This window comes from Denticeps clupeoides, chromosome 11, assembly GCF_900700375.1.
Source record: "Denticeps clupeoides chromosome 11, fDenClu1.1, whole genome shotgun sequence".
Taxonomy (NCBI): domain Eukaryota; kingdom Metazoa; phylum Chordata; class Actinopteri; order Clupeiformes; family Denticipitidae; genus Denticeps; species Denticeps clupeoides.
This window is the reverse complement of record NC_041717.1, coordinates 12,726,820-12,754,154: the sequence shown is the minus strand read 5'-3', so window position 1 is coordinate 12,754,154 and position 27,335 is coordinate 12,726,820. Positions and strand designations below refer to the sequence as shown.

Below are 27,335 nucleotides of genomic sequence, written 5' to 3'. Positions count from 1 at the left end.
AGTGAGCAGTGGGCAGCCATGACAGGCGCCCGGGGAGCAGTGTGTGGGGACGGTGCTGGCAACCTTCTGATTACGGGGCCACTTCCTTAACCACTAGGCCACCACTGCCCACCAATAAAAGTAAAAAGATTTTTACATTTTAACATTATGTATAGGCTTAAACATGAGGTCTGGAAACACCATGAGGCTTGGAATTCAAAGCCTTAAACTTTCATACAGCATATGATGCATTCAGTAAACAGGAAATGAAGTGAAATATGTTTTTGTTTTATGTTGATGATCGTGGCTCATAGCTCATGAAAATTCCAGAAAACATACAAATTATTAGACTATTAATTGGCATTTTTATTGTCAGTCCTTATTGTCCATCCTTGGTTGGGGCATTCATAGTTGCAGCTGTTTCGTATTAAATGACCTCACAACGTGATGGATTTTTATGGCTGTCATCGTCGTCCCTTGACCACTGGCTGCTGCCAGCACATCACATTTACATTTACAGCATTTATCAGACGCTCTTATCCAGAGTGACTTACAATCAGTAGTTACAGGGACAGTCCCCCCTGGAGACACTCAGGGTTAAGTGTCTTGCTAAGAGACACATTGGTAGTAAGTGGGGCTTGAACCTGAGTGTGGAACCCACTAGGCTACTATCACCAGACCTGGTGTAACCGCAAAGCCAAGACAGCAGAGTCTACACCACCATACAACACCATGCAAAAAGCACGGCGGGACAGGCTGGGAACCGTCCGAACACCGCCACAGCAGATGTTTCCCAACTCTGAGAAATACACGGGGCGGCAGCATGGCGCGGACGCGCCCCAAATCCGAGAGGAGCAAGAAGCATACGTGCAGCTCAGAGATTTGGAACGGGAGAGCGGAATGGGAGTTCCTGGCGCCACGGAACATCGTGCTCGCTGGTTAATGGTCCGGCACCTACGACGGCTGCCTCAGCAAATCCTCCTGCCACCTTTTATATATATATATAGACAGTTTAGTGGGAATAAGGCACGGCCGCCCCTCTTAATCCTTCTGTTGTGAGCACAGCAAGTCTAAAAAAATGACTTAATTAACAGAAGAGGGACGAGGAACGTGCAGAAATTCCATTATTACAATGTAATATGTTATATGGGTGTAAAAAGTGCCTCCGAATCTTAATTAGTGGTGAGTCAGTGGTTCAATTTGTGCACCACGACAGAAGGAGAGCGTCGGTTTCATTCAACCACAATTCCAGGAACAGCGCTGACGACGACGATGATGATGATGATGATGACGATGATGGGTGTCTGGATGAGCAAAGCCACTTACATTTGACGTGCGTTAGGAAGGCATCCGTCTCCGGGTTATTACTACGGGTTACAGCAGCCTGTAAGCCGCTCCGTTTCCACGTTGCACCCAGAGCCTTGGTGCAGAGCCACCGTGGCAACGATTCCGCTGCTACGGTGCAGCACCGTGGCCCGTGACACGGAGTGCATTACGACCGTCTGAAAACCCATAAGAACCTCTGGCAGAGGAGGGTGAACCGGGACAGCATCTGCATGACTGAGCGAGAATAGACAGGCGGACAGAGGGTGTTTCTGTACGTTTCTGTGGGTTGTTGCTCGAAGTCGGGGAATATCTGCCCTTTTACTTAATAACCGGCAAAAAAACATTTTGCTTAGTGATTTTGTTCGAGCTGATCACTGTTGTACTTGCAGAGAAAACACTGGACGCGGCCTTTTTTCCTCCGTAACCCGCAAAGCTCGATGCGCACCGGGCTTGTCGAACCACTCAAGAGACAGGGATGCGTCCGTCACGCCTTGACAGTCTCAAAAGCATCTGAGCACACGGGGACAGGAGTCACCCAGCCAATCAGGGAAATAAATCTCGCACCTTACCAAGCCAACTTACAATCAGTAGTTACAGGGACAGCCCCCCCCCCCCCTGGAGCAACTTAGGGTTAAGTGTCTTGCTCAGGGACACAATGGTAGTAAGTGGGTTTTGAACCCGGGTCTTTTTTCCCCACTTTTCACAACTTTTGTCATTTAGCTTCTGGTAAAGACACAGAGAGGGGGATAGAGAGAGAGAGAGAGAGAGAGAGAGAGAGAGAGCACCCCACCTTGACCGCTTCTCCGTGAGTAACCCCGTCGAACACCACCTCGTTGACCCTCACGATCTGGTCGCCGACCCTCAGGCCCTCCCTCTCGGCGAAGGACCCGGGCTCCACCAGGGACACGTAGATGCCCACCCCGTGCTCGGCGCCGCCGCGGATGCTGAAGCCCATGCCCTCGTTGCTCCGGCTGCGCTTCAGGGTCACCCGGCGGAGCTCGGGGCCCGGGGCCGGGGCCGGGGCCGGGGCCGGCGCGGCGCGGCGCGGCTCGTCCGCCTTCAGGTACAGCCCCTCGGAGGTGTACTGGTCGAACAGCAGCTGGTCGGAGCGCGGGATGACCAGGCGCAGCATGGGCAGCAGCCGGCGCTTGGCGGGCGTGTTCAGGATCACCTTGAGCGTCTGGACCAGGTCGAAGACGTTGCGCTTGGCGTGGTACGCGTTCAGGCAGTGGACGACGCGCTCGCGCTCGCGGTCGCCGAGCAGCGCGTGCAGCGCGTCGTGCAGCTTGCGCACGTTGCCCGAGAGCGACCGGAGGGACGCGCGCTCCGGCTCCGCGCTCATCCTACCGGCCGTCCGCCTCCGGAGGGGCCATTCCGGCGGGCGCGGGCAACTTTTGAGGCTGCGTTCCACGGAACGAGGAGCAACTTTTCCCCCCCCCGTCCGCCTCCGGGAGGTGACGCGGCGGTGAGGCGGGCGTCGCCTAGCAACCGACTCCTCTCGTTGTGCGCTCCTCTTCTTCTTCTTCTTCTTCTTCTTCTTCTTCTTCGCCCTTTAGTTGCGACGCTCCGTTCGACGTCATCGCGTCTCCGTCGCGCTCGAGACGCACGCAATCCACAATCATCCGAGAAAGCAATAATAATAAAAAACAAACAAACAAATAAATAAATACATCGACGACCTCAACGCGGCTGAAAAGAAGAATGGAAGTTCACTCAATGGACACTAAACCTTGAGTCGAGTCGAGTCTGGTCTTGATTACTAAAAAAAATCGTGCCAATAATAACATGCAAACAATATGCTTTCAGACCCCAATGGTTTTCAAGCTGAACTTCACTTCAGGCTGAAGATACTTCTAGAATGAGTGGCACAAAATGGCCAAGCTGGTTTGTCCACATTGGTCTTCGCACTGGCCGTTCCAGCTAAGACCACCAGGTCTGACCGCCTTTGGTAGAGTTTCTTTCGTTGGTAATTCTGCTCTGCTATCAGCTTCATGCTGCTTTTCTCAGCAGGGACGGGCTGAAGATTCTCAGAATTCCCCCTCGACGTGTCTGATCGGGAGTCCTGTTCAATCCATTTATTTTTTTATAAAACCTGTGTGGTGTTTGTCCATCGGCCTGTCTCTCTATCTCACACGCTTAAGCCCATAAAGCAGCATTAGCTGAGCCTGTCAGCAGACGCCTCCCCAGCAATCCAGCCTCTTACCTTGAGCTATTAATAAACCCTTATTTATAGCTCAGTCCTTCCATAAACCTCCTTGTGAAAAAGACAAGACGTTCACTGCTGCATTAATTTCCGTGAATTATTACCAACCTGCCCCCCCTCGTGGTAAAGCCATCAAAACTGGCTTCAATTTGTCATTAATTACCCAATTAAGAAACGAGTAGCCACGCCGAAAATGTCCTCAACCAGGAGGCCAGGTGAGACAGGGAATGCTTGCATGATGAATGCATTCTTTCTATCCACCGAACGGCACCTTTTTAAGCCCCTTTGATTCAGAAAAGTATTTTTTTTGCTATGCATATTTATTCAGAGTCAGGCTTCAGCGCTGATTGAAATTAGGTCAAGAAGAGGAAGGTTTTCATGTGAGCGCTCATCTGCCTGTAAATAGGTAAGTCTGTGAAGATCCTTATCTGTCAGGACAGCACTGATGTCTCTTGAAAGAAGCTATCCATCATTTCACCACACACACCGCACACGTTGTCCTGTTTCAGGCACGGTTGTACCAATGGTGCAATGCATTGTTGCTACATACCTCATGGTGTGAATGCATATAAATGAAGGCGAGTGTTTGTGAATAGACATAGTGAGTCACAGAGTGAGTAAATTAGTAAATGAGAGAGAATTAAGAAGCAAGAATGACCAACAGAAACCTAATCAAGACAAAAGGATGAAATGTGCTGGTCTGGGTGAGGTCGTTTCTCCAAACACATAAGAAAGCCCACTCACTTAGGCTGCTTAATCACATTTTTGCTGCTTAATTTATCTGCATTTAATGTATTAAGAACTAATTTGTGTATTTCTTCCAGAGGAAAAAAAAGTCATTGAAAAATTAAGTCTTCTTATAGAGATTGGAGAGAGGGAGAGGCTGCCTTAGATTAATGAAAGCATATCTAATGAAAGCAGGTAAAGTTTCCCTTTACTGAGCCAATTAGCCATATTGGCAATACAACAGAGCAGGGGGAGCCTAAGGGTAAGACATCTGTCACCTCATTTTGTTTAAACTGGGTCTTAATGTCACCCATGCAAAAATGTTATGAAATCTGGATAATTCAACAGGAAGGACTCAATGAAAGATGCAATATTGAACACAATAAATGTACAATACAATGCACAAATGTCCTTGCACATTGGTTTTAAAAAAAATCTGGTGACAGCAGGGATGCAAATTAGCGATTGTTTGTGGGGAAATATATAAAATGATACCTCTTTCCGGCCGGTTTCCACCATTTCCGGATGACTAAAGCTACCTGACATTTTCCTGCCCATTAATTGCAACATTTTCACAGCACAGGAAGCCAAGGTCTCGCCTCTGCCTCGGTTAATTCACACCGCACCGCAATGCTATTTTTATGTCTGTACATACACAGGCATTGTGAGTAATTCTGTAGCATGGTCTGAGGAAGTCTCCCCTCACATTTCCAGCAAAATGAGTGCTGAGATAAAGTTGGTCTAATTAAATTTGGGAGTGAAAGTAGGGCAGTAGACCCCATTCATTACACCGAGCCATAAACTACACGAATGCCGGGATATCAGCAGAAGATGAAGCCACCCTTAATTAATTAAAAATAACCCCAGGGCTAACGTGTATAAGTTTTATTTTTAATATTTAAGTTTTTGATTCATAAAATGTTATTCCCTGACAGAAATGGAAAGAACTGAAATATGCATGTTTTTGGTGCATGTGCAGTTTGGTGGAAAACAAGCTGTCCTGAAAGCCTGTTGGTGAACTGCAGAGCACAGTTTTACCAACACACAAAACGACAAAACATGAACAAGAGACAGAAATCTATTTGAACAAAAGTCAATGTTATGTAATGCAACATTGAAACTGCAAGAACACATGTGTGCAATCTAGAAATACTCCCTCTACTCTGGGTTTTTAATATTAATGATTTGTAGCAGATAAAAAAAAAAATCAATGTCCATTCATTTAGTCTGCAGGTGAACAAACCCTTTTAACCCACCATCACTTGATCTTAACTGAAATAATTTGCACTATAGACAAACCTGCATGCACTGTTTATGCAGAAGAAAATATGTCAATGTAAAAGGAAGATACACCTTAAAATAACAGTAATAACATGAATGATAATAACTTAAAAATGAATGAAATGAATATTCTGATATATCACTTCAGTACACAGAATTCATTTGAATTCTGATTCTGTTGGTTTTCTGGTTGGAAGCCATGCCCAGGAATCTTCTGGAACCATTTTATTGGAAAGCCCCAGCTTCACTGCTGCCTGCCTGGCCTGTCTCTCGGTAGGCAAAACATCTGGGGAAGATGCCGACGCTCCCTGCAGCGTGGCCCTCCAGCCACTCCTCGTTGACTGGATAAAAGGGCAGAGGACGTGAAAATGAATGGCAGCGTTTCAGAAAGAAACCAGGAGAGGGATGTTCGGCGGTTACTACCTTCACTGAGGACGTCTATGGTGTCTCCTTCACTGAACTCCAGGTCCTCTGGACCCTGAGCAGCATAGTCATACAGTGCCACCATCTGGTAGAGAATAGGTCTGTTGAAGAGAGGGTCCTCATTCTAGAGAAGAGGAGCAGGAGGAAACCGTCGCATTAGCTCCAGAGTTTGGTACGATGCACTGTGTAAAGTCATCACAATCATCCACAGACGTCACCTGGCACCACAAGGTGACCCTGCCTGACTCAGCCACCTCAGCTAGGCCCTTCAGACCCTCTTCCTTATCCAGTGGCCGGAGCACCTGGGTGCCCTGCTGTTTGTGCCTGAGAAAGAACGAGAGAAAACGAGTAGACGCGTGTTCCATTTAGGTCGCTCCACACTGTCCAGTGAAGGGAAAAAAAGGGGGGGGTCCAAGAAAAAAGAAAAGTCCAAAAATAGGCTGCCAGATTGTTTAAAATACCTCAGGCGCAACTGAGTGGCGGGCTGGCCCAGTTTGTGAGCGATTTTCTGTTGCAGCTCGCCGTACGGTGTGTCCGGGGGGACGCACAGCGACACAGTGTATCTGTAATGCACCTTCACCGCCAGAGAGCCGTGGGGCTCCTCCGACTGCGCCGAGCTGAAACCCTGCTGGGGCAGATGAATTTGCACAGTCAAGTGAGGTACAAAACATTGGAAAACATAACCAAAGACTGGCCGAGATGAGACCGGGGGACAAGAGTCGAGTCTCAGACGGGACAGTTGATATTTTAATCCTGATTCTGCTTTTACCCTCCCCTGGGCTCGACCTGATTTAATCAGGCCGTGCAACTCTTCTCTTCATTCCGAACAGGGTGAAGCATTAGTCACAGGGTGCTACTTTGGATTATCCATTACCCATTACTACTGTAACCCTCCATTTTTTATGTGTGGGCTGGCTCGCAATAAAAAGCCGTTGCACTTGTGTGCATTTAGATATGATCAGATACGTAAGCCCCTCAAAGTAGGAATGTTATGAAAAAGCATGGTGCCACTGCAGATGCAGCCGATTATGGCTTGGAGTAAAATCAGCAGCCTAGATCATAGATAAAACAGATCCAGGAGCTGCACTGTGAGGTTGGATCAGGATCTCGGTGTACTGGAGTGATTCACCTGCTCTGAAGATGTGGTGTAGGGGGGCGGAGGAGAGGGCTGGATGGCAGCGATGTAGCAGGGAAGAGCATCTAAAACAGAGCCAAAAATTAGAGGGTTGGACCATGAGATACCAGTATCATCATTTTAAAACACTTGGTGGGTAAACGTGACCACAGTCAGTAGTTCCAGGGACAGTCCCCCCCTGGAGCAACTTAGGGTTAAGTGTCTTGCTCAAGGACACAATGGTAGTAAGTGGGATTTGAACCTGGGGTCTTCTGATTCATAGGCGAGTGTGTTACCCACTAGGCTACTAGATTAGCTAACTGAACTAATAATAATATATATATATATATATATATATATATATATATTCCACATGTTAGTTACTTAATTACTAAACTAATGCCAGATTAGGGGCATATTACTGCAAACATCTTGATGTAATTTCATCCATCACATTGTCCTATTAACAATACTACTAATAATAATAATTATGTTACTGTTTTACTCCATTAACCCAACAAGCCTGGTCCACAGTATAGTTTCAATTATTTGATGCATTCTTTATTTCTATCTATATTTATCCTCAGTTCCTTGAGTGCAGTATACAATATGCAATACCTGTTCCCTGTAAACCAAGGCTGGTCTGGTTCTGGGGGCGAGTGGGTGGGTTAGAACCAGGCGGGAGGGGAATGCCGTTAGGGACGCTCTGTCTCAAAAGAAAAACAAGATAAAGATAAGACATGCACGAAGGGATTACTGTCCTCTACCCTTCCTCGACAACTAATTCCCAGACCCTGTTCCAAGAGGCATGAAAATTCTTCACAATCAGCAAAGAGCCACATGTCTGACATAAGCGGTTCTTAAATGTAGAACAATTTAATATTTTGGATTTTTCCCACACAGTCATTTTCTTTGGCTTTTCAGAATGCCTATGGAGACATTAAAAGTAAGAGTACACTCAAACTTTTTCCAAGTTCAATTAAGTGTCACTATGATCCAATCCAAAATAGGATACACATAGCTGATCCCATATTTTCAAAAACATTTTGAAAGATATTATGTTGAAAAAATTTGAAGAACCTTGGGCAAAATGAGAGGATGAAATAATTAAGCGCCTTACGCCTTTATTCATTTTGCGTTTTGTCTTCTTTACATCTACTGGCTCCAGCATTGTAACAGGAAGCAGACCTTTCTGAAAAGACCAAATGTAATCAGAAGAAAATGAGCCAATGAGGACAATGAAATTCAAGTAGCTCAATTCAAGTATTCTAAAAATGCATGGAGTCTTAAAAAGTCACCAAGAAGGAACGGTTTCAAACCTGTCCATCATGTATGACTGTTGTCATTCCATTTCGGTCGGCATCGCTGAGCACAAACACCAGGCCTCCGCTGGGGGCCGTCAGCTCTCCAGGTCCCTGCGCCAAGTAGGTGTTCTTCAGACACATGTAGTGTGAATCCCTGAGTTGAGTATAGTTTAGGTTTAATAAAACACTATAAAGCACAGCAGAGTTACATACAGTACAGGCCAAAAGTTTGGACACACCTTCTCATTCGATGTGTTTTCTTTATTTTCATGACCACTTACATTGGTACATTCTCACTGAAGGCATCAAAACTATGAATGAACACATGTGGAGTTATGTACTTAACAAAAAGTGGAGAACTGGGCTCCACAGTCACCGGACCTGAACCCAATCCAGATGGTTTGGGGTGAGTTGGACCGCAGAGTGAAGGTAAAGGGACCAACAAGTGCTAAACACCTCTGGGAACTCCTTCAAGACTGTTGGAAAAGCATTTCAGGTGACGACCTCTTGAAGCTCATCGAGAGAATGCCAAGAGTGTGCAAAGCAGTAATCAGAGCAAAGGGCGGCTATTTTGAAGAAACTAGAATATAAAACATGTTTTCAGTTATTTCCCCTTATTTTGTTAAGTACATAACTCCACATGTGTCATGAAAATAAAGAAAACACATTGAATGAAAATAAAGAAAACACATTGAATGAAAAGGTGTGTCCAAACTTTGGCCTGTACTGGATATGACATGTTCTAGATACTTACTGGCTTCCTTCAATGCTGGGCTCATAGAACCCAGGTTTCTGTATGGTCAGAAAGAGCAACGGTCAGAGAGAGAGACCTGTAAAGCTGCTAATGTTGACATGTTTGTGGTACCTGCATCCTCAGGGGTTCAAAGCCGCCAAAGTCATCATTGGGGATTACAGAGGTGATCACCTGTAAGGGAGAACAGATGGATCTGATGCGACAAATACAGGTTTGTCTGGGTGGAACCCGAGCATTAAAACCACAGGATAAGGTTTTACCTTGGCCTTGCCCAGAAAGTCTCTTTGTTTGAGTTGTTCGACTTCCTGTTTCCGGGGCCGGAACACCACACCCTCTGGGAGAAGGAGAGGTTCCAGAACTTCCCTCCTCTGAGGTGAAGAAATCATGATATTTGATGATATTTGGCATCAACCACTGCGTGGATTTATAACCTGGACCTCACTTGAGCAACTGGAAACAACCGTAAACTGGCACAGTTCTGATCAGTGTGTTCCAGAGAGGACCGACAATCAACACAGGAACACAGCCTGCGTCCAGCATCCAGGCAAAAGTCTGCAGCCTTCACTCACCGAGATGCTCTCCAGTCCAAGCTCCAAAGTCCCGCCCCCTCGGCCAGCCCCACGCTCCTGCAGAGTTCCTGTCAGGATGTCCCGAGCCTTGTCCCACTGACCCATCCCACTGTGCACAGCGGCCGCATTGTACAGCACCTGCCGACCAGGAAACAAATCAAATTCCTGCCTCCTCTGGCCATAATGGACACCTGAACCATTTCCTAACAATGGACTGTTTGTGAACAGTAAGCATAGAAAGGAAAGTTGGGTGAATAAAAACTTCTTTCTTCCACGTAGGGAGTTTATTTGATGTTCTTCTTCCCAGAACAGGCGGAGATGAGGTCCTCAAATCCAATTGATTTAATGAGTCATGTGATGCATCTATATTGAGCATTCAGTAAAATGAATAGACATTATATTTCTGTTAAGTTATGTTCTGAATGGTATTGGGCAAAACTGCATAACAAAGTTAGCATGAGAATATTTGCTAGGCTGGGATTAATAAAATACATCTAATCTAATCTAATATTTTTTCCCCTCACGATTTAATTGATCGACTGTGGTGGGGACTCCTAAGGGGAGCAGCGGAAGGAAGGAAGAAGAAAGAGTTAATACTGTTGTATTTACTATATTCTTTTTAGTGAAAGAGAAACTACATTTAAAAGTGACTGAGGCAGAGAAGTCATGAAATTCAATATCTTAAATCTCCAACTTCTGAAAAGTATCTTGACGTATCTTCATGTAGTCAAAACTGCGGCTGAAGTGTTTGGGAATAAATTATGGAACGATATGACCAATTTCACCATCTTGTCATTTAGCTGAGAAATGTCAATTTGTTTTGTGATTTAAATAAATTTCAAATGTTGTACTGTATGTAAAAAAAAACGATATAAAACTTTAGTAATCACAGCCTGTCACTCCTGGTGAAGAATGAATGATGTCAGACTGGCTTTTCACGATTGCGCAACTCTTTTCTTTTTTTCTTTTTTTTGCTTTTCTCTCCTCTCTCCTCACCCATGAATAAGTCTTTGTGAAAGAGGACTGCAGGTGAGTCCTATCTGTCAACCTCCATGCCATCCGTGTTGACATGCTGGCAGCGGCAGAAAGCAGGTAGAAATAACTCAAGTAATTAAGCCCACGTCTGAGAGCCTAGTGGTCTGGAACATCTAGCTGAACGCAAGTCTTTCCAGGTTTTTGTATGTTGGGTGTTGAGCACCCGCTCGGCCTTGTCACCTGCCAGCTGTAGAGCTTGTAGCGCAGTCCCAGCTGCCTGTAGTCAATGACGGGATTCTGTCTCATGTGCTTCTGGGCCCGTACACAATCACCAAGAGCCTCCTCCAGCCTGACAGATGGAGGGATGGTATGAAGATGGGGAACGCGGAGAGAACGTGCCAGAGAATGAAAGCATTTCCCAAAAACACCCACCTGTTAGCCATCATCTTGGCTCCTGCTCTTTGGAAAAAGCCAACCGCAAGCCTCTCATCCTTTTCAATGGTCTCGTCCAATGCCTGAAGGTAACAACCAACCAGTTAACTGGTCCTGGGTGATCCCACCTCTGCAACTGATTAGATCAAGCTACCTTGATGGCAAGCTCCACTTGACCCAGGGCGAGGTGTACTGACTGAGACACAAAAAGCGTCCGGGAGGTGGGCTCCGTGATCTGGTCGAGTTTGGAGAGGGCGCCCGGCCAGTCGCGAGCATCCACTGCCTTCACCGCCTCGTCCCAGAACCGAAGCAGGTCGGTGTACAGCATGGTGCTCGGAATACCACACTCGTGAGTCTGTGAAGGATAAACCAGCTCCAGATTCATTCATGAGGAATGTCGGGTTTAAAAGAATCAAGTTCAACAGGTGCTAGAGCAAAAGAAGGGCACTTACACCGAGGACCGCGCAGCGAGAGGGACGTGGAAGAGGTGTGACCTCCTGTCCGGGACTCCACACAATTTTTGGAAAATGGCAATCTCTCTGAAGCCCAGCCGGCTCCCGCCCACACAGCCAGGCACCAGGAAGTATGACATTCCCCCCAGAGAAAAGGGCGGGAGCTAAAGGGCCGTGAGAGCACGTCACGCAATAAACAGGAGCGCACGTACAGGTACGGTGACTCAGAGACCGGAGGCGGGTGCGCGCCGGCAGACAAGGAAAGGCCACGTCTAAAAATAACTCTGCCTACGAAATCTCCCACATCTCAAGGTGTTTCATCTTATTGCAGGTTTTCTTTCAGGACCAGTACATTTCTGTGTTGGGATAATGAAGCATTTCTTTATTCATGTATTACATTATTAATGAGCATTAATCATAAGTCCATATCCATCCATTAGCATAACCATTCATAGTTAGCCATTAATAATTCTTCTGAATCTTCATTTTCACAAATCTTACATATTTTGTGTCAGATTACTGATCTCGTATACTCCGAGCCTCCAGTACTGTTCGCCTGGTCCCTCCATCTCTGAAGGTAAAAGGAAAACATTCATCTAGACTCTTCTCCGTCTTGGCCCCTCGGTGGTGGAATGAACTTCCCCTCGAGGTCAGAACAGCTCAGTCACTCAGCACCTTCAACCGACAGCTCAAGACCTTCCTCTTTAAAGAATATTTAGATTAAATTGTAATTTTCTTGTTGTCGAACTTTGTGTACAGATTCTACAACAGAGTGAATAAAATAGCTGTATTCATAGTTGGGGGTCCTAGTGAACCGGAATTGATCACTTCATCGATGGTAACTTGAAAGCACGTTGTAAGTCGCTCTGGATAAGGGCCAAATGGTGTAAATGTAAATGTAAATGTAAATCTAATGAATAATATTTTTTTTCCTGCACTCCACACAGGTAGAGGCGCTGTTCTGCCCAGATGTGGCTTTTACAAACGTTCTGCAGGTAAAAGTCCCTTTATTCACTATAATATATGCACTGTCTATGATGATATGTGTTATTGAAGCTATGTTTGATAATTTTCCCCAAAATACAATACTTGCACTGGGCCGTTCTCTGCGTATCCGTGTGGATGAAAACATTGCAGAAAACGCTCCGGTGGGGACACATTTATTATAGAAACCAAAAACCCATTGCAGAGAAAAGCAATCTTGTGTGGATGGGGCCCACCTGCTGGCTGCATGTAATTAGATGCATTGTGCTTGTTGAGATGTATCTTACATGGGGTTTTGTGTAGGTGGGCAGTTCGATGCCATCGAATATAAGAGTGGCCACGTTCTCATTGGTCAGTAAGACTTTGACTTTGCTTACGTTGCTGGTGCTTTTTTTCTCACCATGGATGGGCAGCCGACAAAGTCAATGTGGATCAAAGTCTGTGAGGAACAATTCATCTTAATGTTACCAGTGTTCTTGTGCATTTTATACTTCTTGTATGTTTATTTGTTCACTTGTAGATGACACCGAATAACAATAACCACAACGAAACAATTGCTCCACATTTGTTTATTGAATTTATTCTTTTTTTTTTTCACTTTTTTTTTTATATAATCAGGACTGTCTTCAGCTAAAGGCAAGTGCTTTGGATTACTCAAGTATTCTGGAGAGAACAGTGTCTTTTTGCTTTCAGCAGGAAGCTCCAGTCTTCAGTGTACTATTCTATTTCAACAAGAACAATGATAAAAAAAAAAAAATAATAATTCAATCATACTTGGAAGAGCTCAAACAAATGAGAACTTTCTGATGGTACTGACGGGTCGAAATGAACGCACAGAAGCCTTGCCTCTACTAATTTGTGCGTGAGCAGCATTTTTTCAGCCACAACAGCAGTGATACGTGCCCACACAGTCCACTTGTGTTTGCACGGGGTCATGTAGCAGATCACCAAACCTTTAGACAGGTAGGCTAAGCATTTGTCCCTGATACAAGGTAAAGTTGATGCCACTATTGTAAGTGAGATCCAAAGATGCTACGTTGGGACATGCTGTACAGAGCCCCTTAAAAAAAGTGTGATATGCATTATACATTGGTGTGCTCATTATGTGTTTTTTTTGGTGTTATATGTACAAATACATTTAACACCGATATGATTATGTTGCCTGCCACAAATGGTGAACAAAGCCAATGGCTAGGCCGGAAGAAAGAGGATAAAGGGTGTGCTGATTGCATAGGTGAACAGACACTCAATGGAAATGCCAAGGGGTCTTAGGGGTGTGGATGCATCAACGGGCCATAAAAAAAATGATAAGGCTGTTCTTGTAAATCCTGTCAGTTTCTGCAAAGCTGTCCTGAACTTCTATATCATAAGGCAGGCCAGTTCTTAAAAGACTGTGACGGGAAGTTTCCCTTCGTAAACCTTTAACAGTCAAGATGGTCACTTTTGATGTAAATAATTGTATTCATATCAATAATATTTAATCATCATCATTTAGTCAATGATTAAATTAAGTCACAAATCAACACACAGAAAAAGTCTGATCATATTGGACATCAGATTTTGCAAAAGAAAACAAAAACTGGGAAAACGGAAATTAAAAACCAGACCACCATACACCATCCACAGCTTGTGCAACAAAATCAAGCAATTTGTGCAATTAGACATACATACACATAGCCAAACTGTCCTGTGCTTTACAAAGATCTGCAATTTTTAAAGCAATGTAATGAGGATTTTTTTTATATGTGATTGTGTGAAAATAATAAAAGGAAAATACATTTTAATTAACGGTGGCCTTAGCTCAAAGGGGACTTATGCAAACATCATGAAAAGTCATGAATACTAGAGAAAAAAGGTTATGGTTATGCTGCTGGTTAAACTAATGCCATATAAGCTTTATTAGTACTTGTTTCTGATAATGATGATGGCAGAAGACATGATGTGACAGTGAAGCACATTAAATAATCCTTGCTTCAATGTGTTTTTTTTTTTTTTGTTGTTTTTTTTAACATGATCATTTGACTGCAAGCTGAGGTAGGCAGAACACTCTATGTATGCCTCGACCACCAGTCAGTACTGAGGGTAGGTTACATTTCAGATAAAGAAGACTGTCATGATGTCAAAAAGCCCCCAGAATAAACATCACCATTTATACATTCATTGGGAGGGACAGGATGCAGTCCTAAAGAGCATCAGATCACTGCTTATTAACATTAAAAAATAAATCATGTGATTTTCCTATTTTAAAATATGTAAGTTATGTAAATATAGCAAAATCAGAAGACGACAGAGTAATAGATTGCAGGCGATGCAGCAAGGAACACATTCCATGACCTTCTCCAGGATTTGTACCAGTCCTGTGCATTGCATCTGCATGACAAGAGCTCATCAGAGATGGCGTAGGATGAGGCTGCAGCCAGCAGAGGGCGCAGTAGGGCTTGTTTTGTTTTCAGTGCACTGTCGGCATGACGCTGCACCGGAATCAATCAATACATACTATCTTGCAGTCACGGTGCGGCCGACCTGCTGTCTGCTTTAGCGAAGCGTACTTGGGAGGTTCTATCACTGAGGGTTCTCCTGAGGGCCCTTCAGGTGGAAGGGTGCGGAGATGAATGGATCAGGCGAGCTCAGTTCCGATGTCCAGGAGTGCGTGAGTCCGGCAGAGGCAGTCCCTGCCGGCTTGCTCCCTGAAACCGGAGCTGGCGAATGGCCAATGGTGCTTGTGGCCGACTGGAGTGGCAGCGACGCCTCGAAGTGTCTGGAGTATTTAGCCAGGGCCTGGCGGTGAAAAGGTGGGTTGGGTGCTACTAGAGGGAACAGCGCTGCCTCTGTGCCTGCAGGGTGGCCCATGGGGTTTAAATGGGGCTGCTGAACCCTGGGCTGGGACGCTGGGACAACCTTGGAATTCTTCTTCCGCCCAAAGGGAGCTTGAAGGAAAACGTCTGGTTGCTGCTGTAAAGGGGGTGGAGCCCGAAGAAAGGGGGCTTTTGCAAATACATCGGCTTCCTCTTCCTCCCCTCTCTCCTTCTCCTGCTCAACAAGAAAGGGGGCTTTAGAGAACACATCGGCGTCTGTCTGGCCCAGAATGCTCTGGAGTGTGTGAGTGGTGCCATCATGGGGCTGCTGTTGGGGCACAGAGGATTGTGGGACAGTGGGAGGAGCCTTTGAGGGCTGCTGGGAGGCTGTGAGGGAATCGGCAGTGCCCGGGCCGTGTTCTTCCTCTTCATCGGAGTCCAGCAACAGGAGCTGGGAGCTGCTGCAGTCGTGAATGCAGATTTCCGCACCGCTTAAGCTCAGCTGCGGGTCTTCATCCTCACGACCCCCCTCCTCTTCCTCACTTGAATGAAGGCAGCCGTCGATGACACTGTTCACCAGTGCGATCGCATCACTGCCATCTGAAAGCGCTGAGTAGCCATTGGTCTCTCCTTTCAGGTCTAAACGAGGGAAAGAAAGAGAAGGAAACTAATCAGTAAAAATGAAACTAAATATATATGCCAGCTTTTATAGCATAACCAAACAAACCAAACAATAAATACATATTTAGAGCCACATTTTTACCACAACACTGCACTTCAGACACGGCCACCACAACACAAAGACACGCTGCCCTTATTTCCCCACCAAGTAGCAACACATGCATGCTGAACATCTCAAAAGAAACTTCCCACAATCGCTGAGGAGCTAGGTTCTGGACGATAGGATGCAGATGTAAGGTTACAGAACTGAAAAGTCCAAGCCCTGTTAGACCAGGAGTACGATAGTAGCATGGAAACAAGAAAGATACTGTGTTGGGTTAAGATGTCAATCTAGGGTAAGGGTTCTTTATATCAAAATCCTCAGGTCCTCAAGAGCTGAAAATTGATGTTTGCTCCATTTAGGTCTGACTCAAAAAAGAAGGCTCTCAGGCCACAACATCTGGAGGAGCTGGATTTAGACTGAAGAACCTTGCCCTAATATCTGCGAGAAATCACCTTACCTTTAAAAGACAGTGTAGGCAGCTTAGACAGGAGAAGGTTAGCAGCTGAAAGCCCTACAGCAGAGACCAAAAGCCCAGGCTGAATGACCTGGGTAGGTCTGATGGTTACTGACTGAAAGTGACCAATCAGTCAAACTTCAGGGATAATTAAAAAAAAAAAAGGGGCTGACCATTAACAGCATTTTGGAGCTGCTGCTCTCGGGTTTAAACAAATGGAAGTTGGTTTCAGTCAATAAACATCAAAACAAGTACAATTTGATTGTTCAAATATAGAGTGGAAAGTCCAATGTCAGTTCAAGCAATACAGAATAAAGTGAACGTTGATGAAATGAGTTATGATGACTAATACAGAAGGGGCTATAAAAGAGTACAGTGTGGCAGTACAATTTAGATACTACAATAATTAGAGCTGCAAAAGAAAAAAAGTTAAACCCAAGATCCATCTGCAGGTTCTTTAATAAAGTTGAATTGACACAATAATTTCTACAACAGATCATTTACAACAAGACACAGTCAATATGGATTGAGTTAGGTACCACTAAGATCAACCTCTAAGGTGTATTTAAATGAATGTCAAATATGACTGGTGCTGCAGGAAATGATTATTTTATTAATTGAAGAATTGATCAATTCCTCCATTGATTAAAAGAGTAATAAGATGGGCGAATCTATTTTAGCTACACACACACACACACACACACACACACACACACACCAGAAAAAAAAAAACTTTTTTTACTTAAACATTTTGAGAAGCAAACAATTTTATATTTAAGTATAAAAATAACACAATACATAACTCAAAAAGGTTATTACTAAATGGTATGAAGCTTAGTAGTATTAAAAACTGTGCCTCACGGTGGATTTGCATTTCCAAAGGGGTTATACAACCACCATACTCACAGGAGAAATAACAGGAGACCACAGTAGCATTTCACATGTACAACTTTTATTTTCATCCTTTTTCACTTGTCTCTCAATTCATAAAAATAGAAGACACACTAATACATCTCTGCTTCAGAGTAAGAACTAAACGTCTATATTCTGTCGTTTTTTTAACCCCCTTTAAAAACCACAACTCGAGCCTTGATTGGTTTTATTTTGTTCTCCCCAAACCACATCGGATAACACCAGTTTAAACACACGGGGAAACACAAGCAGAAATAGCAGCGAGGCGAGACTACTGGACTACAGTACGCTGAAATGGGTCTCTGTCAAGCGCTAGCCGAGAAATTGCATAGGTCAGCCACAATAAACTCTGCAAACAAGTAAACTGTACAACATATAACCATGTAGAAAGAAAAAAAAAATTAAATAAAGACGGAATGTTTTACCATCCGCACAAGCCTAACAACTTCTTTTCAGCTGCTTGACCTTCATTTACATCTTTAATTAAGCTAAACTAAGTACACCACAGAAACTGGTAATTTCCATTCGATTAAATAAAAAAATCCCTATTTTAGAAAGAACCCAGCCACTGTGGACACAAGGGACAGTGTATTTCTTGGTGCCGGTCCCAAGCCCGGGTAAACGGGCAGGCTTGGGTCAGGAAAGGATACGGATGTAAAACTTTCGCCAAAACTTTTTTTTTTAGGTTTTGCCAAACCAGAGCGGCTGGTCCGCTGCGGCGACCCCTGAAGGGAGCAGCTGAAGGAAACTGATGATACGTTATGTCAAGATGAAAAATTTTTAGCTTTGAAATAGTCTGAAATGTTTGAATATTTTTGAGTAGTGGTCCAACAGAACCATGAGGTCGCCACCAGCCACACCTACTTAAAGGTCACTATGCGCCACAATCTGCCTTATGGCCATGACGTGCTGCTGTGTGGGGTGAGCAGCATTTGTACTCTGTACACGTCAGAAAAAAGGGTAAAGGAAACATAAGGAAGACACTTCTGTCATGAGCCCTGTCAGAAGAGGGAGCCTCAAGAGTGTAAATGGAAGGAGGACTACGGTGAAAATTTCCATTATCCCCCCTCTTTATCTCTTTCTCCATTTAAACAATCACATGAGAGAAGCAATCCCAAGAAAACTGTGGTTAAATGGTCACAAACAAAAATGCTGTTTACACACACACACACACACACACACACACACACACACACACACACACACACACACACACACAGACACACACACACACACACACACACACACACACAGTGTTTATGAAAAATAAAAGCATCAGTTACTTTGGATCACAGGTAACCATTGCAGTTTGATCCCTGATTTCGTATACTGAACCTCTGCTTAATTCGTGGAATCTGGTCCCTACAGCATAAAGTAAAGCTAAGCATGTAATTCACACTGAATTACACAGCAAATTTATTTATCGGCTTGCTTTTTTTTTTTTTTTTTTTTGGTTGGCAGTTTTACTTTTTTTGGTTCTGGTGAAGAAAAAAAAAAAAACTGGAGAATTTGGCCTCACTCTTCCTGAAGAACGCCTACTGCAGCATTTCTGATGGAGGCAGGGCACTCCTATTCAACACAGCTCAGAAAGCAGCATGTTTGGCAGTAAAAGTTTCATCTGATTTTATAATAGGCTTGAACAAAATAAATGATTCAAACTGGACCTGCTCTGTGAAATTCTGCCACAGCTTCTGGCCCTGAAAAACTGCCCACCACAGAACAAGGTTCATTATATGACCAATAAATAAATAAATCCCTGGCTGTGATGCTTTGATAAACTCACAGAATCTTTTGTTAAGCTCTATTCAAATATCAGTGGAATGTGATAAAGCTTTTTCCCCTCTATAATATTACACAGAGCAATACTGAACACATTTGAATAAACAAATTAAAAGGAAATCAAAACGTTCTTTCAGTCTCAACCTCTATTTAGCAAATTCCTCTTCATATTTTAACTTTATTGAACCTGTTCATCTTCACAATTCACTTTTTGTCTATTGATTTGGAATGACCTGTCAGAATCACCTTCAAGCTGCATTTCATCTCTGGAATAAGATGAAGAGAAAACACAAAAATAGAAAAAAGAAAAACACAGAACAAAATTTCAATGTCTTTTTGCATCATCTATATGAATCAATGAGAGGAATCATATATATTTTGCTTAACACTCACATTACACGATCACTCTAAAAGCATTAACAGATTTACACATTTAGTTGTAGCGCTGTGAGACATTGATGGTAACACTATTTGCTTGAATGACTTCTTTCCAATGCAAAAATATCTGATATTGTGTTTTTAGTGCACAGATAATAGGAATGTGGCCTGGGCTGCTGGTTACTATACATGTACATGCGTTTCGGTCAGAGTGCGAGTATCTGTAGGACATGTGAATGCAACAGTAGCTGCATTTCCATTACGGAGCTGCACAAAACTAAAGCCACATTGTGATATGTTGACAAAAAAAAAACAACACAAATGCAGGAAAACGTGTTTTTGCCTCTCTTGTGAAGTCATTCCTCCTCATTTCTTTTTCATTCACAATTCTCTAATTGCACAATTGCCGTGTGAATGGAACTGTGACTAACATCATGTAAGAGAAGATGGAGATACAGATGAGGAGAGACACAGTGACTGGTGGGACTGTTCCTTCAAATCTGGCCCCCTTTGATTAGTCACAGAGGCTGTGTAATATATAAGTGTAATATATTTTGGATATGTCCAGCAATGATGTTGAAGTACAGCGGCGGGTCGAAGGCTGCCCAGGTAAGCAGTGTTACGATAACTGCAGTCTGTCCCAAGGCAAGACAGTTAGAAACCTTAAACTGGACATAAATAGTTGACATTGACAGTAAAACAAAGCATGGCCAAAGCGTGGCCGACAGGGATTTTTACAGGACGTTTAGACTGCCAAATGAAGAAACCAAACATACGATTACTAATAAAGACCCAGCCCTATCTTGTAACCAGCACACATTAGAGCTTTAAAATCTATAACACTGGAACTCATGCAGAGATAGAGAAGAGACAGAATGCAGCAGGCAAAGAAGCAGTTATGGTAAAGAGTGGGTATGGAAATGAATGAGGGCAGGACAGATATACAGCCAGGCCAAACTTGGGGTTCACGGCCTGCAGACGTTTTTTGAGGAGGGACGTACAAAAAAAAAGCCAGGACGACTCTAAGATGCTTAAATATACACAAATACAGGGGGAGGTAAAAGGTGTCCCCCTTCGATAAGGAGGTGGGAGGATTGCACAATGCCCCTTCGCCCCATCGCCCCCTCCCAGTCTCCCGCTACAGGTCGATGAGCTGGTCCACCAGCAGCAGGGAGCGTGCCAGACTGGGCAGACTGGCCTCCGAGCTGCCGCTGTTACTGCGCGAATGGCCTCCTGGAACGTGCCGGAAATTGGGGAAGCCAAAGGGATGAAGAAGGGAGGGAGAAAGCAAGAGAGATGTGTGTGTGTGTGTGTGTGTATATGTGTGTGAGAGAGAGGGTTGAAGGAAAATGTATGTACAGAAAATGGTATTAGGGGAGAAAATTAGGCGGCAACAGATTGGACAGACAGGGGGAAGAAAAGAGAAAAAAGAGAAAAAGAGAAGAAAAAGAAAGGTCAGGTGATTTGGCCGAATTTGTTTCTATGTTTATCATAATGATACTCACTCACAATAAGAATTCAATGAAATGAATATGCAGAAATAATGGGAGTTTGAAGGTCAAACGCTATTTATTTATGTGCAATGGAAATGTTTGATTTTAATAATTTATATGAAGTCAATGGTAACTACCATGTTAATTACACCACAACTGATTGATAGATTTATGGAAAAATATTATAAACCATGCACTCTATTGCTAATGCAATATTAATGCAATTAGCACCGTGATAACAATATTGAAATAGTGAAATGCTAATCCAATACTAAAAATGTAGCCCAGCCCTTTTGAAGACATAAGTTTTAGAAATTCTGAATAACAGTTTAAATAAGTGCTTACAACTCATCCTCAGTGGGTGCAATGAGGTGAGTGGAGGAGACCCTCTGGTCTTACCTTGGTTGGAGTTTTTGGAGATGAGGACGGGGATTGGGTCAAACTGGTCTTCTGGGCCCTTCTCCCCGCCCTCGGCTGATTCAAAGCCAGAGATGAGGTAAGCAGAGTCTGTAGTAGGTAGGATGAAATGGCATCAGAAGTGGAGTGGAAAGACAGCAAGATATATAGACAGATCGAGAAATAGATTAGGAGGTAGAGAAGAGTGAATGAATGTGAAGTTAGCTCAGCCCAGAACGTATGTAAAACTATGAAAAATTAAACAGAATTAAAACAAAAAGAGAATAAAATGGGGGAAAAAAAGAGAGAGAAAAGTGTGCATGTGCAGAGCCAAGCACGGCCACAAGGGGGCGCTTGGCGACAGACCAATAAGCGACTGCTCCCTCACTATGTATGTTTCTGACTAACTGAATTTGACTTCAGGTTCGGGGTTCAGCGTAAACAGGTCTTACCTGCCATTGGTTGTCCAGCACCTAGAGAGGTGGGGCCAAACTCATCCAGACATGGGGCTGCTGAGGTGCAAAAAGAGGAGGTGGCAGAAGAGGGAGGAGAGGCGAGCAGGGAGCAGCCCAACAGAGAATCCCCTCCAGCCAGAACATCTGGAGAAGAAAAGCAGGGGTGGGGAGATGAAAAAACAGAAGGATCAGAGGAGGAAGTGATAAATGGCGGGGCAGCCGAGAGAGTTAGCAGCAGGTCAGGGTAATGGAGGAGGGAAGTCAGAGAGAAAATAAAAGAAAAAACAAAGTGATGTTAGATTTATAGAGGCAAAGCTAAAGAAAAGCAGTGAGAGTTCGGGTACATGCTGTTAATAAAAAAAAAAATAATAATAAAAAAATAATGGCATGTTAAAGCTAGTAATGTATTGGCCCAAATATAAGATGACTCCCCTTCCTCTGTATTTTCTTTAACTGTATACCATTTTTAACTAGATCACAAATGTTAGACAATACCAGTATTCAGATGAGGAAACATAGTACAGCAGATGTAAAGAAACCTGCCCCTGGTCAACTAGATCTGCTAAAGAGACACGCACACAGCTCCTGAAGATGAGATTTCTGGGAGGAATAAACTCCGCCCAGCCCTTTTCAACATATTCATCAACAACGGTGGGGATTTGTTTCCACAAAGAGCCAACAGACGCCACTTATGTGCAGCCGCAGACCTCAACAACAAAACAGAGCAGCAGAGTACAGCTTGTCGTGTAGCTCCGAGTCAAAACTAGAACGCACCGTCTGTCAGCAAGCTCGTATTCTGACGGGACATGGCATGTCGGAATATCTCTGACCTGGCAGGCAGGCTCCCACCAACTCCGGCTGTCTCTGGGGGAGAGGTGCATCCAGTCCGGGAATCAGGGAGTCCACACACATCTCTCCTTTAGCAGCTAGGCAGGGAGTAAAACAGCAAGGTGGGTCCATGAGAAGAAATGAGAATAAGAGAACTGAGAACAGACTGCTCCAGTCCCTAGGTATAGTAAACATTACAGAATGACAAATAATTTCACTAGGGGTGTTAGAAAATATCTATTCAGCAATATATTGCAATATTTTACATTGTGATATTGTACCGAAACAGGGACATAAAACATCAATATTTTTGTATACCACAACACAACACTAGCCTTAAATACCTAACTGGGCACTTAAATATCTTATTTCTACCATATGCATTTTATATTAATGTTTTTGGTGTCCACTAGTTCAGTGTGTTAAAATGCAAAGACAATAGTCAAAATTCAGTTCTGAGTTGTTTTGGCTGAAATATTAAACGTAATATGATCCACCCAGATTGTACACAACATGATGTATATCAGCTCTGTTTTTACATTTTCAGTGAAATGTAGAATATCACAGTGTGTACAGTATCACTATATATTGTGATATAATTACACTGCAACATTGTTTCATGATACATTTCATATCATGAGATCCTTGCCTATACATATCCCTAATTTTTACTATTGATAATCTTAGCATGATCATGCCAAGCAATGAATTCAGTGCAGAATATAAAGAAAACTGGAGAGAAGAAAGACAGACAGAAGTTACCATTACTGCTGGATTCTGCAGGGCTGATGAAGGGGTCAGAGGTGAGGGGTAAAAGGTCAGGGAGCAGCAGGGAGGAACAAGAGGCTGCGGAGGAGGGCTCTGGGGACTTGAGCCCCTCTATCAGCTTCTCTAAGGACCAGCCGGATGGTCCCAGCCGAGGTGGGAGTGATGGGAAACAAAGGGATGGAGAGGAAGATTGAAAGGTTGTTGAATAGCGAAGTGTGAGAACAGCAGAGAGATGGCGAAAATGGAACGTAAAAGGGAAAAAAACACAGCAAAGGGCAGCATTATATAATCAGCAATTCAACACCTTTCGCAATAAATATGATGTCTGGCTCAATAAAATGTCAAGAAACAAGTCAGGAGACCAGAATTATTTATAATTACAGAATGGCTGGTAGAATATTTCATCATGCTAATATGACAATAATCCTTGACAATGACCTTCATTCCCAGTAAAACACACATGCACTGACATGACAGCCATTTGCAGCATGATGGCCAGAAAGGACCACAATCAATCATATGAAGGGATGTACTTCAGACAACAGGACTCAAACAAAATAGGTTTAACAGAGTAATTACGTTAATGTAGGGAAAAAAAAAAAAAAATGACACACCACTGTGTTAGGATCAGAACATGGTCCCAGTTCGTTTCAAGATTAGATCAAGCAACTAACCTCAAAAGACAGAGACAAAAGACAGAGTTGGTCTCAAACAAGTAAATATATACATGAATGTGTCCATGCAGTCCAGACAGGTACTACAGGAAGGATATTAGTTGATATACAGTGGACCGGTCTGGCCAGAGGCTGAACCAGTGTCCATGCGTGCAGGTTGGACGCCAGAGTCCAGTCCTATTCCTCTGTACTTACAGGCTGATATGAGGGAGCATAGAGGGATGAAAGGTCAGGGGTGGGGTGGGGGAGGAGTCACAGCTCTCAGACAATGGCACAGCAGATTTGGCGCTTTGCCACGTTCTCTGGGCAAAGAGAGTTCAAAGGTCACCACAGCCAGATTGTGAGCCTTATGACCAACTTCTACTAAACTACGGTAAAATCAATAATGTTTATGCAGCATCACGTCACATTTTATACACATTTAGGACAACCAAACGGGAAGATTTGAAGGAACTATTAAGAGATGGACTGCTGACTCATTGTTTTAGTCCAAAGTCAAAAACACAGCCGTCCCGTGTGTGTGTGTGTGTGTGTGTGTGAGTGAGTGAAAGACTATTTTCAAGCAGAGAGGATTATCACAGCCCAGTCCTGCGTACGCAAGACACTCAGTGGTTCACACCAAACACGAAACACAGAGCTGAGCCACCAATCCCTCATTACAGCTATAAACAGCTTTAATTACAGCTATAAGCCAAGAACTACCAAGAACATGCTAGAAATGGGAACTGGTGTCAGTGTTGTCACTGTAAATTGTAATTACTGCTGAGGACATCCTAACACTCATGGAGGTACACAGGTCTGCTGAAAATCTGCAGCTCTGTCCCTTTCCCTTCACATGGCTGCATGGCCATTAATGGCCATTAGTTGCTGAAATCCAATTAAACCAGGGTGTCCTTGCCCAGAGGCTGGACGCGGTGAGTAGGATTCATCAACGTGAGTGGGCTGAACTTTCTCTTGCTGGGACACAGGTCTGCCAGCAGGAGCACAGCATGTTGCCTGAAGCGTTAAGTAAAGGATGCGTCTGAGGCAGTTTTACAAAATTTGCCTCATTCTCAATGGGCAAGAACACACAGTAACAAAACAATCATCTTCCTTCAGCATCACATATAATATTTCTAAAAAAAAAGAAAAAAGGATAATTTCTATACCATCTAAAAGACAATATATTGTGTATATATTCCAGTAGTGTTTTATCATTGGCACTCTAGACATATACTCTATTTTATACTCATTTTCTCTTTTATTTATTTTCTCTAAATGTGGGTAAAAGTAGTTTAAAATAATTATTTTTCATTAAATTGTAGTAAACAGTTTGTCGATTGGCCTTCAAGGCACCAATAAAATCGACCAATGCAAATATTCGAAAAGGCTTCATCCAACAGAGGGTGCTGTTTGCTTTGTTTAACATGTGCCCATAACTCAAGCTAAAAACCACGAACCCTGTACAAAGCAGTAGCAATTTAATATTCCCCCTCCATTCAAATGCTCATCTTCCTCAAAGACATGGGTCAGGGTTTTTAGGCTCAGTAGGTTTGAGTTACCTCTCCTGGGACATTTCAGAGTGTACACAAATAGATAGTGACCAGCACAGATACAGCATTTGTCACTGCAATGGGTAATTATTTCGGGTTAGTTAAAGAACAATTGTTGTACCGTATTACACGAGAAGGCAGATGAGATCAATTTCTTTGTTGCATGTAGTAATTATCTAAAGCATTTGAATAGGAGGGAGGTAACTGGGTTCTGATGTGGCTTAGACATTAAAGGGACCTGGAAAGGTAAGGCTAGATCCCTATACTCACAACAGTACAATTACAAATAATAAATGGAGGGACAGAGACATTGAAAGGACAAAAAAAACAGGACAAAACAGGGCGGGGTCCTTTAGATCTAGTCTGTGGAGTGTACGATGGACTGTACCTGTGCTCTGGGGGAAGCCCTTGGTGCCTACAGATGAATTGGGTGCTGGCTGGAGCCCAAGGATGAGGTTCTCTGTAGACGAAGATGACCTCTCTGCAGGCTTGCCTGAAAAAGAGCACAGATACTCTGTATGCATCCATATAATAATTGTTGTCTTTTACAGCAATCTGCAATAGTATGATCAATAATTATGGTTGTATTATGATAATGCATTACAAATAAGAATTAATAACAGCAACTTTAAAAAAGAAATCTCAGCATAAATTTGGGGGCTCTGGTGGCCTAGTGTTTAAGAAAGTGGACTTGTAATCGAAGGGTTGCGGCTTCAAATCTTGATATACCAACGTGCCAGTGAGGTCCCTTTGTGCAAGGCACCGACACCACACACTGATTCCCCTGTGCATTCCCGTCTGCCCACTGCTCACTTTGGGTGATTGATTAATACAGAGGACACATTCACTTTTAAATTCCACCAGCACTTTTTTTTACCATCAGCAAGCTTGGCGAAATCCTTGTTGAGCAGTTCCTCAGCAGTGAGTTTGGAGAAGTTGTCATCACCAAAGGGATTCCAGGTGGGCTGGACACCAGCAGTGACAGGGGCAGAGGGGGCACTGCCATCTGCAGGCTGGTATACACTCTGCTGGGATGAGCATGGGGAACCAGATGGGGTAGTGCTGGCTGACCTAAAGAACACACACACACACACACACACACACAACCACACTTTATTGTAGGGCACTGAATATGAATGACAACATGAAACATCCTGACCACAGCACAGAAATGTCTTCAGGTTTTGTTCAGATGTAATGAAAAATATCTTAACAACATTTTTTAATGCCTAGTACATCCAGTGGCTGCTCCACTCTCGATGAAAGCAGTTCTCACTTTGACTTGTTGAGGCTAGCCTCAATGGCTGCGGCCTGCAAAAGCTGGGTGGACTTGCTCACAGGGACACCAAACACCGCGCTGTGGGTCACATCACTCAGGATTCGCCTGTGACCGCCACGTGGGGCTGTCTTCGGAGAAGAGGGCGGAGTTAGTGAACCCACCTTGTGGACTCCACGCCCTGGCTGCTGGGAAGCAGAGGAAAAAAAGTCAGTGCATACAAGTAATACATAAAATATATACAAGTGTGTGTGTGTGTGTGTGTGTGTGTGTGTGTGTGTGTGTGTGTGTGTGTGTGTGTGTGTGTGTGTGTGTGTGTGTATATATATATATATATATATATATATAT

General features: G+C 43.7%; 3 protein-coding genes across 17 annotated transcripts in view; all 3 read right to left on the bottom strand.

The window, feature by feature from the left end:
• Window positions 1-3,471, bottom strand: part of whrnb (whirlin b) — a 65,024-nt gene extending 61,553 nt beyond the window's left edge. For both annotated transcript variants that reach the window (XM_028996172.1, XM_028996173.1), the window contains exon 1: window positions 2,096-3,471. In XM_028996172.1, coding sequence (XP_028852005.1) covers window positions 2,096-2,647 — 552 coding nt within the window. In that variant the 5' untranslated portion in view covers window positions 2,648-3,471. The remainder of the gene's footprint in view (window positions 1-2,095) is intronic.
• A 1,825-nt stretch (window positions 3,472-5,296) lies between these two features.
• noxa1 (NADPH oxidase activator 1) lies at window positions 5,297-11,638 on the bottom strand. 3 transcript variants are annotated; one of them, XM_028996358.1, is made up of 16 exons: window positions 11,539-11,638; window positions 11,241-11,441; window positions 11,087-11,169; window positions 10,895-11,003; window positions 9,680-9,817; window positions 9,371-9,478; window positions 9,222-9,281; window positions 9,111-9,148; window positions 8,372-8,510; window positions 8,173-8,244; window positions 7,671-7,758; window positions 7,068-7,138; window positions 6,400-6,566; window positions 6,157-6,262; window positions 5,939-6,062; window positions 5,297-5,856 (listed from the first exon to the last, which is right to left on the bottom strand). In XM_028996358.1, exons 2-16 carry the CDS (start codon window positions 11,412-11,414, stop codon window positions 5,741-5,743), a joined length of 1,593 nt encoding a protein of 530 aa, XP_028852191.1. In that variant the 5' UTR covers window positions 11,415-11,441; window positions 11,539-11,638; the 3' UTR covers window positions 5,297-5,740. The 3 variants fall into 3 exon arrangements, with proteins under 3 accessions (XP_028852191.1, XP_028852193.1, XP_028852192.1); XM_028996360.1 differs by having other exon boundaries at window positions 6,193-6,262; XM_028996359.1 differs by having other exon boundaries at window positions 6,400-6,563.
• A 2,860-nt stretch (window positions 11,639-14,498) lies between these two features.
• The window catches only part of aak1a (AP2 associated kinase 1a), a 28,752-nt gene continuing 15,915 nt past the window's right edge, over window positions 14,499-27,335 (bottom strand). For 3 of the 12 annotated variants that reach the window (XM_028995269.1, XM_028995271.1, XM_028995275.1), the window contains 8 exons: window positions 26,987-27,174; window positions 26,588-26,781; window positions 26,099-26,203; window positions 23,499-23,627; window positions 22,739-22,834; window positions 21,906-22,052; window positions 21,457-21,564; window positions 14,499-15,956 (listed from right to left, as the gene is read on the bottom strand). In XM_028995269.1, coding sequence (XP_028851102.1) covers window positions 15,085-15,956; window positions 21,457-21,564; window positions 21,906-22,052; window positions 22,739-22,834; window positions 23,499-23,627; window positions 26,099-26,203; window positions 26,588-26,781; window positions 26,987-27,174 — 1,839 coding nt within the window. In that variant the 3' untranslated portion in view covers window positions 14,499-15,084. Of the gene's footprint in view, window positions 15,957-17,425; window positions 20,798-21,456; window positions 21,565-21,905; window positions 22,053-22,738; window positions 22,835-23,498; window positions 23,628-26,098; window positions 26,204-26,587; window positions 26,782-26,986; window positions 27,175-27,335 lie in introns of those variants that run through there. The other 9 variants (XM_028995270.1, XM_028995276.1, XM_028995281.1 and 6 more) reach the window with 8 other exon arrangements.

Coding starts and splice junctions, on each gene's coding strand:
- noxa1 (XM_028996358.1), bottom strand. CDS start 11,414: ATGCTGTACACCGACCTGCTTCGGTTCTGGGACGAGGCGGTGAAGGCA. Junction 11,004..11,086: donor GCCAAGATGATGGCTAACAG/GTGGGTGTTTTT, acceptor TCCATCTGTCAG/GCTGGAGGAGGCTCTTGGTG. Junction 9,149..9,221: donor TTGAACCCCTGAGGATGCAG/GTACCACAAACA, acceptor CTGACCATACAG/AAACCTGGGTTCTATGAGCC.